This window comes from Ambystoma mexicanum, chromosome 5p (genome assembly GCF_040938575.1).
Source record: "Ambystoma mexicanum isolate Mex_15411 chromosome 5p, UKY_AmexF1_1, whole genome shotgun sequence".
Taxonomy (NCBI): domain Eukaryota; kingdom Metazoa; phylum Chordata; class Amphibia; order Caudata; family Ambystomatidae; genus Ambystoma; species Ambystoma mexicanum.
The window spans coordinates 906,514,297-906,527,828 of record NC_090930.1 but is presented as its reverse complement, the minus strand read 5'-3'; the positions used below and the strand labels follow the sequence as shown (position 1 = coordinate 906,527,828).

Here is a 13,532-nt window from a genome sequence, read left to right as displayed (position 1 = left end):
TACAAAGTAGGAGACACTCAGTGTCTCATCCCCCTGTCAGGGGATTACACCAGAGAGACTGAGGCTGTCAACACAGTATATTCCATAATACAGAACTGGATAATGGACAATGGCCTTGTGCTTAACGATGCTAAAACATAGATTATGATTGTGGGCACAGCTGCATGTATGAGAAAACCGAGCCCAAGCTACAAGGAATTTCTTATTGCTGGCTGTGCCATTACTACTCTTCCCAAAGTCAAAACAGTGGGTATTAAATTGCATTGTGAAAGTATTTAAATTGCATTGTGGAACCTAGGCTTTTCTCTCACTTACAGGACTCTCAGACCTAGGAGTGTTTTTCTCTGGTATTTAAATTGCACTGTGAAAGTATTTAAATTGCATTGTGGAACCTAGGACTTTCTGACCCTTACAGGCCTCTCAGACCTAGGTGTGTTGTCTTCGTTGTTTAAACCACATTGTGAAAGTAATGCTGTCTTTGGTTTTACCTTCTTAGCAAAGCGTTCATCTAGCAAACTGTTCTACTATTGTCTGAACTCTTGTCGTTTTTGTTAAATTCTCTACTACTGTCTCGTCTCTCCTGCTTGCCCCCCCCCTGTGTCCTTCCCTAGTGTTCTTCCTCCCCATGGTGCTCTGTGTCTCCTATCTTTTCCAACTGCTTCTCTATCGACTATCCTGCTCTCCTCACCAAATCTGGTAGGAAGAAGTTTAAAAAAGACATCCTGGTCTCCAACCCAGGCCTCCAGTGCTTCCTCCAGGCAAACCCTCCCCAACATCCTTTGTCGTTCCCTCACCAGATCTATCGACTCTTCATATGGTCTCTGTCCTTTCTCCCGTCTCTTCTTCTCCCATTAATGGTGGCACCCGGTGGGACGCCCTCCTTGCCTCCTTCCATTCCTTTAAGGTCATCATAAATGTTTACCTAAATGGTACCGTCTTGGTCCAAGGCCCTCAGGCCAACCTTCTCCTCTTTGACAGATGCTGCCCTTGCCTCATCAATTTCCTTCTCCTGCTTTCTCCTCTCTTCCGTCCATGGTTCCCTTTCCTCCCCCTGCTGTCTCATCCTTGGCTAACTTGCCCTCTCCTCCATCCTCTTCTGCCCCCCCTCAGGCTTCTTCTACACCTCTGCTGGGCATACCACTGATTTGTACCCCTCCCTGGAAGTCTTTCATGAATTGCACCCTTCTCCACATTGCCACTCGAAACTCTCGCTCAGCTGTCAAACACTCCTTTGACATCTGCCGCCTCCTTCAAGAACTTAACCTCAATGTCCTTGGTCTCACTGAGACATGGTTCACGGCCAGCTCTGTCACAAGCTGTGACACTCTCCTTCCTGATGGCTGCAAGATACTCTCCGTGCCCAGGTTCCATTGTTCCGGAGGGGGTGTAGCCCTGATCTTCCCTGAGTGGATTCCTGCCTCTGTCATTTCTATGCAGGCCCATTCCTCTTTCAAATTCCTCGCCTGCAGGCTCTCTCTCTTTCCTACCCCCTCCCTTAATGTGGCTACCATCTACTGACCACCTGGGCAGATCTTCTCCTTCCTCTCTGAGTGGGTGGACCTCTCCTCTTCCCTCCTCATCTCGATCTCTCAACTCCTCATTCTTGGAGACTTTAAGAGCCACCTGTATGCTTCCTGGCCTTCATCTGGACTCTTTAGCAACCTCTGTGACTCTCTCTCTCTCTCTTTCTATTCTCCCCTCTGGCTCGACTCACTCTGCAGGGCGCACTCTGTATGCTCTGATCTCTTCAGACCTTCCCCTCTCTATCCCTCTCACCACTCCTCTCTCCTGGAGTGATCACTTTCTCCTTTCATCCCAGCTCACTCGCTCCACCCCTCAGGCCAAGCCAACTCCAGCACTGCCACCTACCTTCTTGGCTTTCCGACCCGTATCGCGTGTGTCAGTTGAGGCTTTTGCCATCACTTTCTCACACCCCTCCCCTTTGGCTGACTCACACCCTGACACAGCGCTCTCTATGCTCTACTCTGCTATATCTTATACTCTTGATGTTCTTGCACCTGTCATGAGGATCCACTTGAAGCCCAAAGCCAAGTGCAACTCCTGGTACGACTCAGACCTCTTCACCCTTAAACGCAAGTGCAGGGTGGCTGAGAGAAAATGGCATGCTTCTTGTACATCCTCTGACAAACTGGCCTGTTGCCTGCTCCAAAGGCAATATCGGCTCTCTGTCCGCACCAAGAAGGGAGCCCTCATCCAAGCCTGCGTCTCTGTGGCATCCAACAAATCGGCTGACCTATTTAAAATTTTCAAGGAGCTGGCCAATCCTGCTACAGTCTCTGCCTCTCCTGTGCCCTCCAGGCCCTCTGCACGGCCCTGGCTACGCATTTCAGATCTAAAACGCAGGACATCCTGTCCTCTCTTACTCTCCTCCTCCTCCCTCTACTCCACGCTACCCCTCTGGCCCTTCTGTGGCCACCCCTCCTCCCTCCTTCTCAGCCTTTCCTCTTTTCTCCCCAGACAAGGTTTCTAGACAACTCTGATCTATGAAAGTCTTGTCAAAACAGGTTCTCCCCTGTTCCTCTAAAACCATCAAGGACCACATTGACACCCTGTCTCTTGCTTTGGCCGACTTCTGCAACCACCCTTCTCCACTGGAGTCTTCTCTTCCCCCCTGAAGCACTCCCTTGTGCACCCTCTGCTAAACAAACCCTCTGCTGAAAACGTCTTGCCTGGCTAACTATCGCCCAATCTCCATCACTCCTTTCCTGGGCAAACTCCTGGAAAAGCTGGCCATATCCCAGCTTAATCTTCACACTGAATCTGTTGGTTGTCTCCATGACCATCAGTCTGGGTTCAGAGCTGCCAGAAGCACGGAAACTGTGCTCCTAAACAGCCATGAAGACCTGCTCTCCAACCTCGATTCCAACACCCCCTGTGTTCTCACCTTACTTGATCTCTTTACTGCCTTTGACATGGTCAACCATGCCATCCTGCTCAACCGTCACCGTGATAAACTGGGTATCACCGATCGGGCTCTGACTTGCCTGACTTCTTTTCTCTCTGATCGACCCTCCAAGTTCCAACTCTATCTCTACCTGTGGTGTTACCCAGGGGTCCAACATCTCTTCCTGGCTGTTCAACCAATACCTGGCACTTCTTGCCCATCGCGTTGCCACTCTTTGCCCCAACTTTCAGTGCTATGCGGATGACTCTCAGCTCGCTTTCAGGCTCCCTTCAGCCACCTCTTCTCCTTCTCTCATCTCTGTCTGTCTGCTATCCAGGAATGGTGTGCCACCAATGATCTCTGCGTTATTGCCAGTAAGACTGAGATTCTCCTCATCGGCACACCTTTCCGGTCACTCTCTGGCCAGCCTCTCTTGGCCTTCTTGCTGCTCCCACTTGTGAGGCTAAAAACCTCAGAATCATCTTCGACTCCACACTCTCATTCTCTCCTTACATCTCTGACATCTCTAAGAAGTCACACTACGAGCTGCACCTCCTCAGAGATATTCCTCCTTTCTCCTTCCCCTAGAAGCGCCCTGTCTCCAGAACACTGGTTCTCTCTAGGCTGGACTACTGCAACCGTCTCTTTCTAAATCTGCCTGCCTCTACTCTCCGCACTCTGCTACTCATCCAATATAGGACTGGGAGACTTGTCCTTGGCCTCTAGCCCAGGGATCGTATTGATCCAGGACTGAAATATCTGCACTGGCTCCCAGTGGCTGCGAGGATTAAGTTCAAAACCCTCTGCTTTGTCCACAAGGCCTCCTGGGGACTAAGGCCTCAATACCTTGAACTCTCTCTTCCTAAACAGCTTCCTTCTCGAGACCTTCACTCATCCGCCTCCAACTCCCTCAGGGTCAGTCGCTTCTCCAAGCAACAAGTTGGTGGTAGATCTCTTTCTTCGGCTGAGGCCTCCCTCTTTAGCCGCCTCCCTGCCTCTCTGAAACTTGAGAAGAACCATCTCGGTTCCGGAAGCACCTCAAGACCTTCCTCTTTGCTTCTGCTTTCTCTACTCCTCTCCCCTGCTGTACTCCTGGCTGAAACTGAAATGGCACTGGTCACCTGGCTACCCTATGTTCTCGGGACCCGGTCCCATCCCTGCTAGTTGCACACCTGCACTGCCCCCCTCACAACCCCCTGCACTCAGGGGCTGTTTCTGTATGCCTACAGCCCTCTACCAGCACACGACACCTGATGTGTGCACTTACCCCTGCACTAGCCACCACTTGGCTGCACTTCTTATTTATTTATTTTACTAATATCCAATGTACTGCACTGTCCCCTCCCCATTCCCCTCACACTTTCCCCTTCCCCCTCTCATGCACCTGCACAATCTCAATGTCACCTGGCCTAGTAAGATCGCTGTCTCTGTCTACCCTCTGTTCCCTCTCCCTTGCCTCGTCGCATCTTGAAACACTTGTGTATAGGCACATTATAAATGCCATATCATATCATATGGTGATTGACCATTAGCTTAGCATGAACACTTCTGTAAACTATCTGGTCTCATCTACACCCGATTATCTAAAGTTGCTTGCTCAGCTGAAGCCCTTCCTGTTCCGGGAAAATTGTGCATTAATTGCACGGATGATTATTGGAACCAGACTAAATTATGGATCTAGGCTGCTACAAAGCATAAGCAAATGGGAAATTATGCATCTCCAGATTGTCCAGAATAATGCTGTTAGAGTTCTAGAGGGATTGACAAGGAGGGATCTAATCTCAAAAGTAAGAAGAACATTGCTCTGGCTTCGAAATGCCAGTAGATTTGTTCTGCACTCAATGTATCACACACAAATGCATGTATAGAGTTAGTCCAGCATTTTTGTCCAATAGGCTTACTTGGTTACACCTTGTGTAAAGTTGGAGATTGTTGCTCAGGGCTCCTTCAATTATGCTGCTCCGACAAGTTTGAATTCCTTAACCCCGGACCTGAGATTATGTCATTCTTTTATGAAATTTAAACAAGGACTAAACATCCTTATGTTTAATTAATTGATTGCCATGAACACGGACTGATTGCTATTTCGTTATATTCCCCTGTGTTTTTATGTCTTTGTTAGTTTTGTCTAGCAATACCATGCCTACTGGCTCGTCTTATGTGCTATATAAGCATAAATAAATAGATACATCTGAGAAAGACCAGGGCAAGGGAGTCATTCTCCCAGGTGTTGTGAACTGTGAGAAGAAAGCCAAAGAAGGCTGAGAGTAGGTAGTCATTCTCCTAGTAGTTGAGCTTGCAAGAAGGATCAAACCAGTGATCGAGGGAAAGGGAGTCATTCCCCCTGGAGTGAAGAAATAGTGAACTTTCTGTTTCAGAATGTTAAAGGATCAACAATACGGTTGTTGGTGAAGTATTAACAGCAGGGGAAGGGAGTCATTCCCCCTGGTGAGGAACTTGCAACCAAAACTGTGATACCCAGTGAAGGAGAAGGGAGCCATTCCACTCGACCAAGAACATTGGGCAAAAATATGTTTAGTTATACGTGTAAGGGACAGAGATAGGCACGTTTTGACGCAGGACGGTGGACTCTTTATGTTACAAGGACATTCTGACAAATCCATTAGTACTTTAGTTGAGGCAGGGAAACCCCTCATACATATAGGGAAAGATAGGTTTTCTCTTTATTTTATACTTAATAAAAGTCTATAGAAATCACTTTGCCACCTGTGTGTCAGTCTCCTACTTCTGCACCCTTGCATGATTTTAAAAGTACGTTTCTTCAAAGATTGCTGTGGACATGCTGTTGGCCTTAAATACAGTAAAAGTCTTCTTGAGAAAAGGGTGCTCGCAGGAGCGGATTGAGGCTTGATGCAGCACCTCCCATCTAAAGTCATTAGTGCAAGCACTAGTGATCTGCGTCTACGCAGATCATGCTCACTTGAGGTACAGATAGTTCACTTTGTGAGGTGCTTATTCCTGAAATCCTTGCTTACACTACAAATGACATGTTCAAGTCCAGGCAGGGCCTGGGATTGAGAACATGTTTAGTGTTACGATGGCTATAATTAATACCAGTCATATGAAGCAGGACAAGAAGCAATATATATAATACACTATTATGAGTTATGCTTACTTCTATGGCCTGTACACCCTCTCTTTGTACCCTGTCTGATTCAGAGCATAGTGTTCCAGAGAACACATCAAACCATTTCCTGGTGACAAAGCCACGTTAGCAACGGATGTAGAAGTCTTCATTTTTTGTGTCAGTGATTAAGAGCACAAAGGCATTGGGCCTCATTACGACCCTGGCGCTAAGCGTAAAACGATGGCGGTAAACGATTACCGCCATCGTTTTCCGCTAGGTGCGATTACGACCCCTGACCGTTAACTACGATGCCATTAGCGGCATCGTAGTCAACGCTGCCGCTAACTGCGCCAAGGGCGCGTGCACGCGACCTCCCACACCGTAACTAGCGCCATGGCGGTAAGGTACGCGAATGCCGACCCAAGCGGACATGCACCTTACGCCATCACCCAGCCCGTAAAGTACCTTACCGCCAGGGTCGTAATGAGGCCCATTTACACTGGTGTGTTTGTGGAGGGGAATAGTTCAAATCTTTACCGCCCAGGTTGGTAGCGGTTCCCAGTCCACCCTGGGCACTCATGTGACTGACAACTTACTGAAGGAATTACTGCATGGCATGTATTTGTTTCATTGAAATATTACATAGCAAATCATCGAGGTCTTTAACACTTAAGCGCGGGAGTGGGGGAGCCTATAATGACTTCTTATGGGAATTCAGGACGAACATGCACACCCCTAGCACTTAAAGATCGAAGGCTGCACATATCATAGGACAGTCTGCATGTTTTTTTATCTTAGCATAGCATGTCATGACATATGATGGCATCATTTGGGCACTGGAGGATACACTTGACATAACAGACACAATCTGTTGGCTTTACCAATTGTTTTATATTTAGTTGGGCACGAAGACATTTTAACAAATTGAAATGGAATGGAAACGTGACAACCGTAAGCCACACGTGCCTTTTCAGTGTTTACCAGTTAACAAAATGTATATACCAAACAGAACATGACTGATCGGTTTTCTTTCCCCTCTGTATTTTTGTCATGAATCTGCATCCCCGATGACTCTGCAGCACCTACTGTACTTCAAATGCCACTTGTCTCCTTTATCATAGCTTCAACCAGGTGTGCGTCAAACACTGCCATTGAAGCTGTCTCCATGCAGTAACTGTCCTTGATCTCTGCTGTGAAGTGCCGTACAACCAATGAAAAGTTCATCAAAGCTAGCGTGCCTCGAGAACTGGTAGGAAATTCAGATGGTTCAACAAATGTCAACATTATGTGGCATGGTATAACACATAAGTAATGGACTTACTGACAGACGTGTAGTGAGATAGAAATGGCTGTTTTGCAATTTGGCAATTGGTCCAAATTGTGCTAACTGGGGGGGGGGGGATTCAATTGGACATTCTTGAATATGACAATATAGAGGGCATGTCCTAGGCCCAATGATCAGCAAAAATGGTAGAAGTGGGAGGACTTTTACTGCCATTCTAACAAACTGCACACGTTTTCTAAAATGTGACTGCAGGAGTGTGGAGCAGGATGGATTTTATATTTGCACGTATTGTTGCCCAGGCCACCTGACAAATTAGGGGCAGCATGTGTTTTCATGTTGGCAGTAATGCACTGCATTCCTGCGGTAGACACCTTGAATTACCACATGGTAAATGTCTCCTGCAATCATCTACCTAGGCAGTCTAACAGTAAAGCATAAATGCGATTTTGCCTTTGTTTTTCTCTTTACTTTTCCACACTGTGATGGAAAAGTTACAAATTGCAAAGAGGGGACCTTTTGCACGTAGGTGGTTCCCTATTTTGCAATTCTCAGTTCGGATGAAAATGACCGGGGACATCTCTACCATACTCCACATACAAGCAACTATTACTCATGAAACTGTTTAAACTATTGACACAGTGTTAAAATAGTTTGCCAATGGGACATCTAACACTATCAAAGATGTCCTCATCCGAACCCATATGCTTTTAAAATCCAGGTTTATTAAATGCATCACTTGAATGTTCCAAGTTCATCGGGAATATAAAACCGACCGTGTTCTGATAATGAAGGCACCAGTCAAAATTCTCCGGTCTTTAGAGTGGATTGTATCATGCGACAAGTATTAATATCCGAGCAGTGTGTGTGGGGGTGCTGTGCGTGGAACAGGATCCATCTAGTTTAAATTTAGTGGGTGATCCTCAAATGATTTACATGGCCAAAAGGATGTCACTTTCAAATGTGCAAACTGAGCTCCTCCTGCAAAGGCTTCCTTCCCTTGCAGGCGAGTGGAAGATTTCGGCTGATGGGTCATCTAGGACCAGGCAGGGAAATGAAGCAACAAAGGCGTGACACTGTTGTGACCTCTTTCTAGGTGCGTCAACACCCTAGCACGGTAAACACCCAAATGACTAAACCGGTTACATTTAAATAAAGTTTATTAAAAAACATAATTATATTAAATACAGACTAACAGAATAATCATAATATATTTTACAGAAAAAATAGCCATGTCTTTATTTTAGAAACACGTTTTTTAAAAAGTTCTTTGAATTCTTATAAAACATTTTTACCCGTGAAGATGTTTCCCGTAAGACCTGTAAAAAAAAGCTTAATCTTAAATCCTTATTTTTTTTAATATTTTAACGAGCATAAAATCTAAAAACTCTTTAACATAGAAGACAGCATCTTTTCGGGATCAAATTGGTCACAGGCCATTCTTTTTTAAAAGTCAGTGGAGACTCCCTGATTCCATTCTGAAGTGCCTTTTTTCCATCCCTCTTTCTCTCTTAGTTTCTATGTCTCTTTCTATTTTGCTATCTCGTGGTTTGTCTCTTTCTCTATTCGTCTCTTCTTCGGGGTCAATAGTGCATATTAATATTGGGAATTCAGAGCTTCTCCCTATGTGTTCAAAAGAAAGCTGGAGGTGTGTCTGTGGCAGCAGGGCATATGTGCAATGTCTGTAGAGGCCATAATTGCCCCAACCTCAGTACGAGACAGAGCTCGCTGCTCCGAGTCAGTGCAGTCCTTGCTTGCTTCCAGCGGGCCTTAGGTCTCCGATGGATCTACCTGCCTCACATAGTCCACAGGAGATCTTGATCCGGGATCACTTGCTTTCCAAGTTGTAGCAATGCACATCTCCTTTACTTTTGCCATCGTATCCTGGTAGTGGTTGTCCGTATTTATCGACGCACCAGCAATTACCCCTCTTCCGGCCTTTGGATGAGCGACACTATAAAAGGAAAGGCAGAACAAAAATTAGAACAATACCGACACCAATTTGGAAAAAAAATATGTATTGCCACTTTACTGAACAATTTATGGTTTCTACAATCAAATAGTTGTGTCAACCGTGTACCGGGGGGAGGGTCGGGAGAGGGGGATTGCTTGTAGTTCTGTTATATTAAAACTCAATATATATATTTTTTAAAAGGACAGAGAAATATGTATTGTCATTTTAAACTTGAGTTATTTGCACAAGAGAAGGGAGGCATGACAGGAGGCCAAGAAAAAAAACACACAAGAACAATCAAGGCTAAGAATAATTAAATAACCAGGTGCCACTGACACACATATGTTCTACAGGAGAAAAGCAGGTGGAGTACACATAGGCTGTTTTTGCGCCATCGTACAGTAACACTTATTCATAAAGCATAACCGCTCTGCAAGTTGAAATGCTGCTTGTGAATCCTAGTGCTAATGTTTCAACATATTGAACAATGCGCTCGTTTGGCAATTCAATGGTTGTGTTCTGTTATTTATTGTACCTTAATAAAAAAAGATGTAATCAAAGAAAATGTGGATTCTTTGCACTATTCTCAACTCTAGGTGTCCCACCATGTAAAAGGGTACACAAACCCAGGATCTAGCAAACATATTCAGGAATGGAAATGGTGTGCCTCAGTAGGCTGCATTGCACTAACTCTACAGCCGGTTTCTGCAACATTTGGCTTTCCAGATGTTTGGGACTACAACTCCCATCAGGCCAAGCCAGCATAGTGAAAGGTGAGGTATCATGAAATTTGTAGTTCAACACATAGGGAGCCAAAGGTTGCAAGTCCACTGCTCCACAGTGATTGAAAACTCCCATTGCATATTGGAGCGTTCCCGCAGTCCTGAAACTTGGTCCCCGGGCCATTACGGCTGGTGTATCCCTCATAACGAGAGATTATTGCTATAATAATATTTATAGATTCCTATTTTTTTAAGATTATGAACAGGTTTTAGCGGTTGATTCCTGGGAATAGTGTGTCCCAAGCAAGATCTTGTGGAGCTCAGAATAATTACATTTTTTAGTTCATATATGGTGCTATAGTATTTCAGGGTGTTCTGGAATAAAATACCATTCACATTTTGTTTAAAAGAAAATCTCTGTTTAAGGTCAAGGCGACTTTTTATTTCTATGGGTTTTATTTGATTGCATTTTCTCACATTGCATTCTTTACCCTGCTTCGATGTTCTCTTTTTAGTCTGTTTTCCTTTTAGTTCAGTGGTGCTAAAAACCGCAGATGGTCTGCAGATTATCGGCTAATTTCTCGCACCCTTATTAACTAGAATCCTCTGCCGACAGCGCCTTGTTATTGGCTTTCTCTGTAATATGTTTTACATAAAGTACCTCCATACATTTCTGAGAATGCTTGCAGCTGTCCCCTAGTCGCCACAGATTGCGTACATTTACTACCAAGTTTGCTTTATGTATACAGTGGATCGCCCCTTTAAACTCAGACCACCAACCAAATTGTGATAGCCAGTGGTACAAAATATTGCTTGCTTTTATTTTTACCAAACCTTGTACTTCCAAAATTACAGTGTAAGAACGACACCTTTATATCCTTGTCATGAAGAAGCATGCCGAGCTACTGCCCTTCATGTCAATTTAGAAGAATTATTAAAGATGACCACTGAAACGGTGTACTTCAAGTCCTGTTTCAATTTTCACAAATACAGCGGGTAGAAGAGGCATAATGAAGGCCTCCAAGAGAATGAACAATTGAAAAGATCAGGACATTGACAGTGAGAAGGTCATGAGGACACCATATTCTAGACGCTTGATCCACTGACAAGGAATCACTAGAATGCTGGGCCAAAGCCACCGTAAAGAAGAGCAAGGTGGTAGGGGACAGGCCACAGGGATCTGAATGGATTCATCCGAAGCAGCAATCAAGATCTTCTCTAGATCACACAGAGCATCCATTGTTGGAATGGGCCGCAGGAGTCTGCTACCATAATGTATATGTCTGAATGGGATGGAAACCATTTCCCAATGGAGTGTGATGGTCATGACAGGTCAACACCTAGGGTGACTCTGATACTTGAATTAGAAACAGATTACTGATGTACAAACCTGTCTGTAACCCCTACTATGTAGATATAGACAGAGACAGCTTGCTCTTCCTATAGCATACAACACTTGTAGGCAACATTTCTCCTATTTTGTATGGCTTCCTGTGATTGTCAGTTCCAGGGGATCCCTACCAATTTGGTTGCCGGTATTTCAATTTTGTATTTATATTTGATGTTTTATATTGTGAATACTGTTGTGTTTTACATCTGTCTTCTCTTTGCTGTCTTTCTTTGGATCCCTCTGACCTGTGAGTGTGTTTGTGCTTAAGTTAATTGGAATATGGAATGTTTGGATGTGTGAGTCTTTAGGATTCTATCAAGAGTCAGTTGGGCTTGGTGCCGGAGTGAATAAGGGACCAGTGGAGGTCTCCCTGAATAATATCTTAGTCTACATAATAACTTGACCCATATGTAATTTACCTGTTTCCTCTGTACTTACCTGTTGTCCATGTAAACCCACGTATTCAGTAAACCATATATGCTCAACCTCAAGTGCTTTGGTCCGGTCTGTGCCTCAAGGGCAAAACGTTTCATTGGCGACGAGGATCTGAGGTGCCTGGGGCCTTGAGTGTAAAGCATTGCTGCTCCGGAGCTGCGGCCGTCACAGTGCAAGTGGAAGTGCCCTTTATCCTAAGTGTGAAGTTACGGTTGGTTTCGGAGCTGTGCAGTCAAGTGAAAGGTCTGCCCCATTTACCGAGGGCGACAGGACACAGGACTCAGTGAGCGGACGCCGAAGAGGTCGTGTCAACTGATGACAGAGGTGAGGAGAGAAACAGGGTGGACGGCGAACTAGAGCAGCATTTTGGGTTTTAGTCGTGGCAGCGCTAATGGCTGTGGAAGGAGAGCGCCAGTCCCAGCAGGGTCCAGAGCAGGGAGACATCCAACGCCTCCTGCGCACGGAACAGCATTTGTTTTTACAAGACTAAAGTTGGGAGAATCTCACAGTCTCACAGTTATTGAACAACAGTTTTCGGAGCAGTCTTATTATAACATCGAGCCCTTGGTTTAATAGTGGACATTAGCCATTCAAGAAGAGTACCTAAACGTGGGTGGTGTTTAGAGCAAGGGGTTTCCGGCTGCCTGCATTGTGTAGAATGATGACGTCAGCTAATAATTAAATGGCCGCGGGGAGCGTGGAAAGTGTGTCACGTGATGCAGTGAAGGTTCCTTTCTCGGAATTTCTCATTTCTGCATAACATCGTAGACAGAGATCTGCTGAGGCGAATTCCGAGCAGGATTTGACTGTGTCAAAAGTGAATGCAGTACAAAGTGAGGCAAAGATGACAGATGAACCTCGTCCAAAAAAGGTAAAAATGACTTTGGGAGAGTCTGGTGACAATTTTTGTTCTGAACAGCCGGTTGTTAACTGTTTTGGTGGTGAAGTTTATATGAGCAATGTGGTCATCTCAGTATCGGAACCTGTGCGAAGGAGGAGTCGCAGGAGGAAACTCGTATTGACCGGAGAGTGGAAAATTGTATTTTAGAGGAGCTTGACCCTGACTTTCTTAATTTTTTTTAGGGAGCTCTCATGTTACCAGAGAGAGTATTAAGTGCCCAGATGATGAGATCTTGAAAATTGCAATATGCGACAAGAGTGTTTATGGAATTGATTGCTGCATTACTAAGGAATATGTTTTAATGATATTTGGCAGCATTTGATGTATGTTTTAACGATGATTGGTTCCATATGGTGTCAAAGTAGGTTGCAAAGTGCGGTAAAAATGTGTGGTGTGTTGGTGCTGTGAGGTACCTAAACGTGTGCACATTAGTGTTCTGAGACTATGTGATTTGTGAGATTACAGAATTGATTTTAAATGTGTTCTACTCAGCACTGTTTTTCTTGCTAATAACATTTTTCCCACAGGTGAAAGACTTTGAAGGACGTTGCAAGTTTTAATATTGGACTCAAGTGTAGGCTTAACATTTGTTTACCTTATTTTATTGCCAAATGTTTCTAACTGGAGTGTTGGGGAAATGTGTGTGTGGTTGCAAGTGTTATGTAGCAAGTGGTGTATAAGTCTAATGCTAATTGTCTAGTGGGTTGTTATGCCCAGTGTGTGCAAATTGTTAATTGTTGCGGGATGTGCATGCCCGCCGGATATGTTGTGCCAAGTGTTTGCATTGGTGCAAATGGTTTAGTAGGATGTTGATGCCCGGATACATTGTGCCAAGTGTTGCAGGATGTAGATGCC

At 44.9% G+C, this 13,532-nt stretch overlaps 1 protein-coding gene across 1 annotated transcript in view; it reads right to left on the bottom strand.

Moving 5' to 3' along the window:
• Nucleotides 1–8,417: 8,417 nt before the first annotated feature.
• The window catches only part of IGFBP3 (insulin like growth factor binding protein 3), a 91,014-nt gene continuing 85,899 nt past the window's right edge, over nucleotides 8,418–13,532 (bottom strand). Inside the window, exon 4 of the mRNA XM_069613339.1 lies at nucleotides 8,418–9,229. Coding sequence (XP_069469440.1) covers nucleotides 9,104–9,229 — 126 coding nt within the window. The 3' untranslated portion in view covers nucleotides 8,418–9,103. The remainder of the gene's footprint in view (nucleotides 9,230–13,532) is intronic.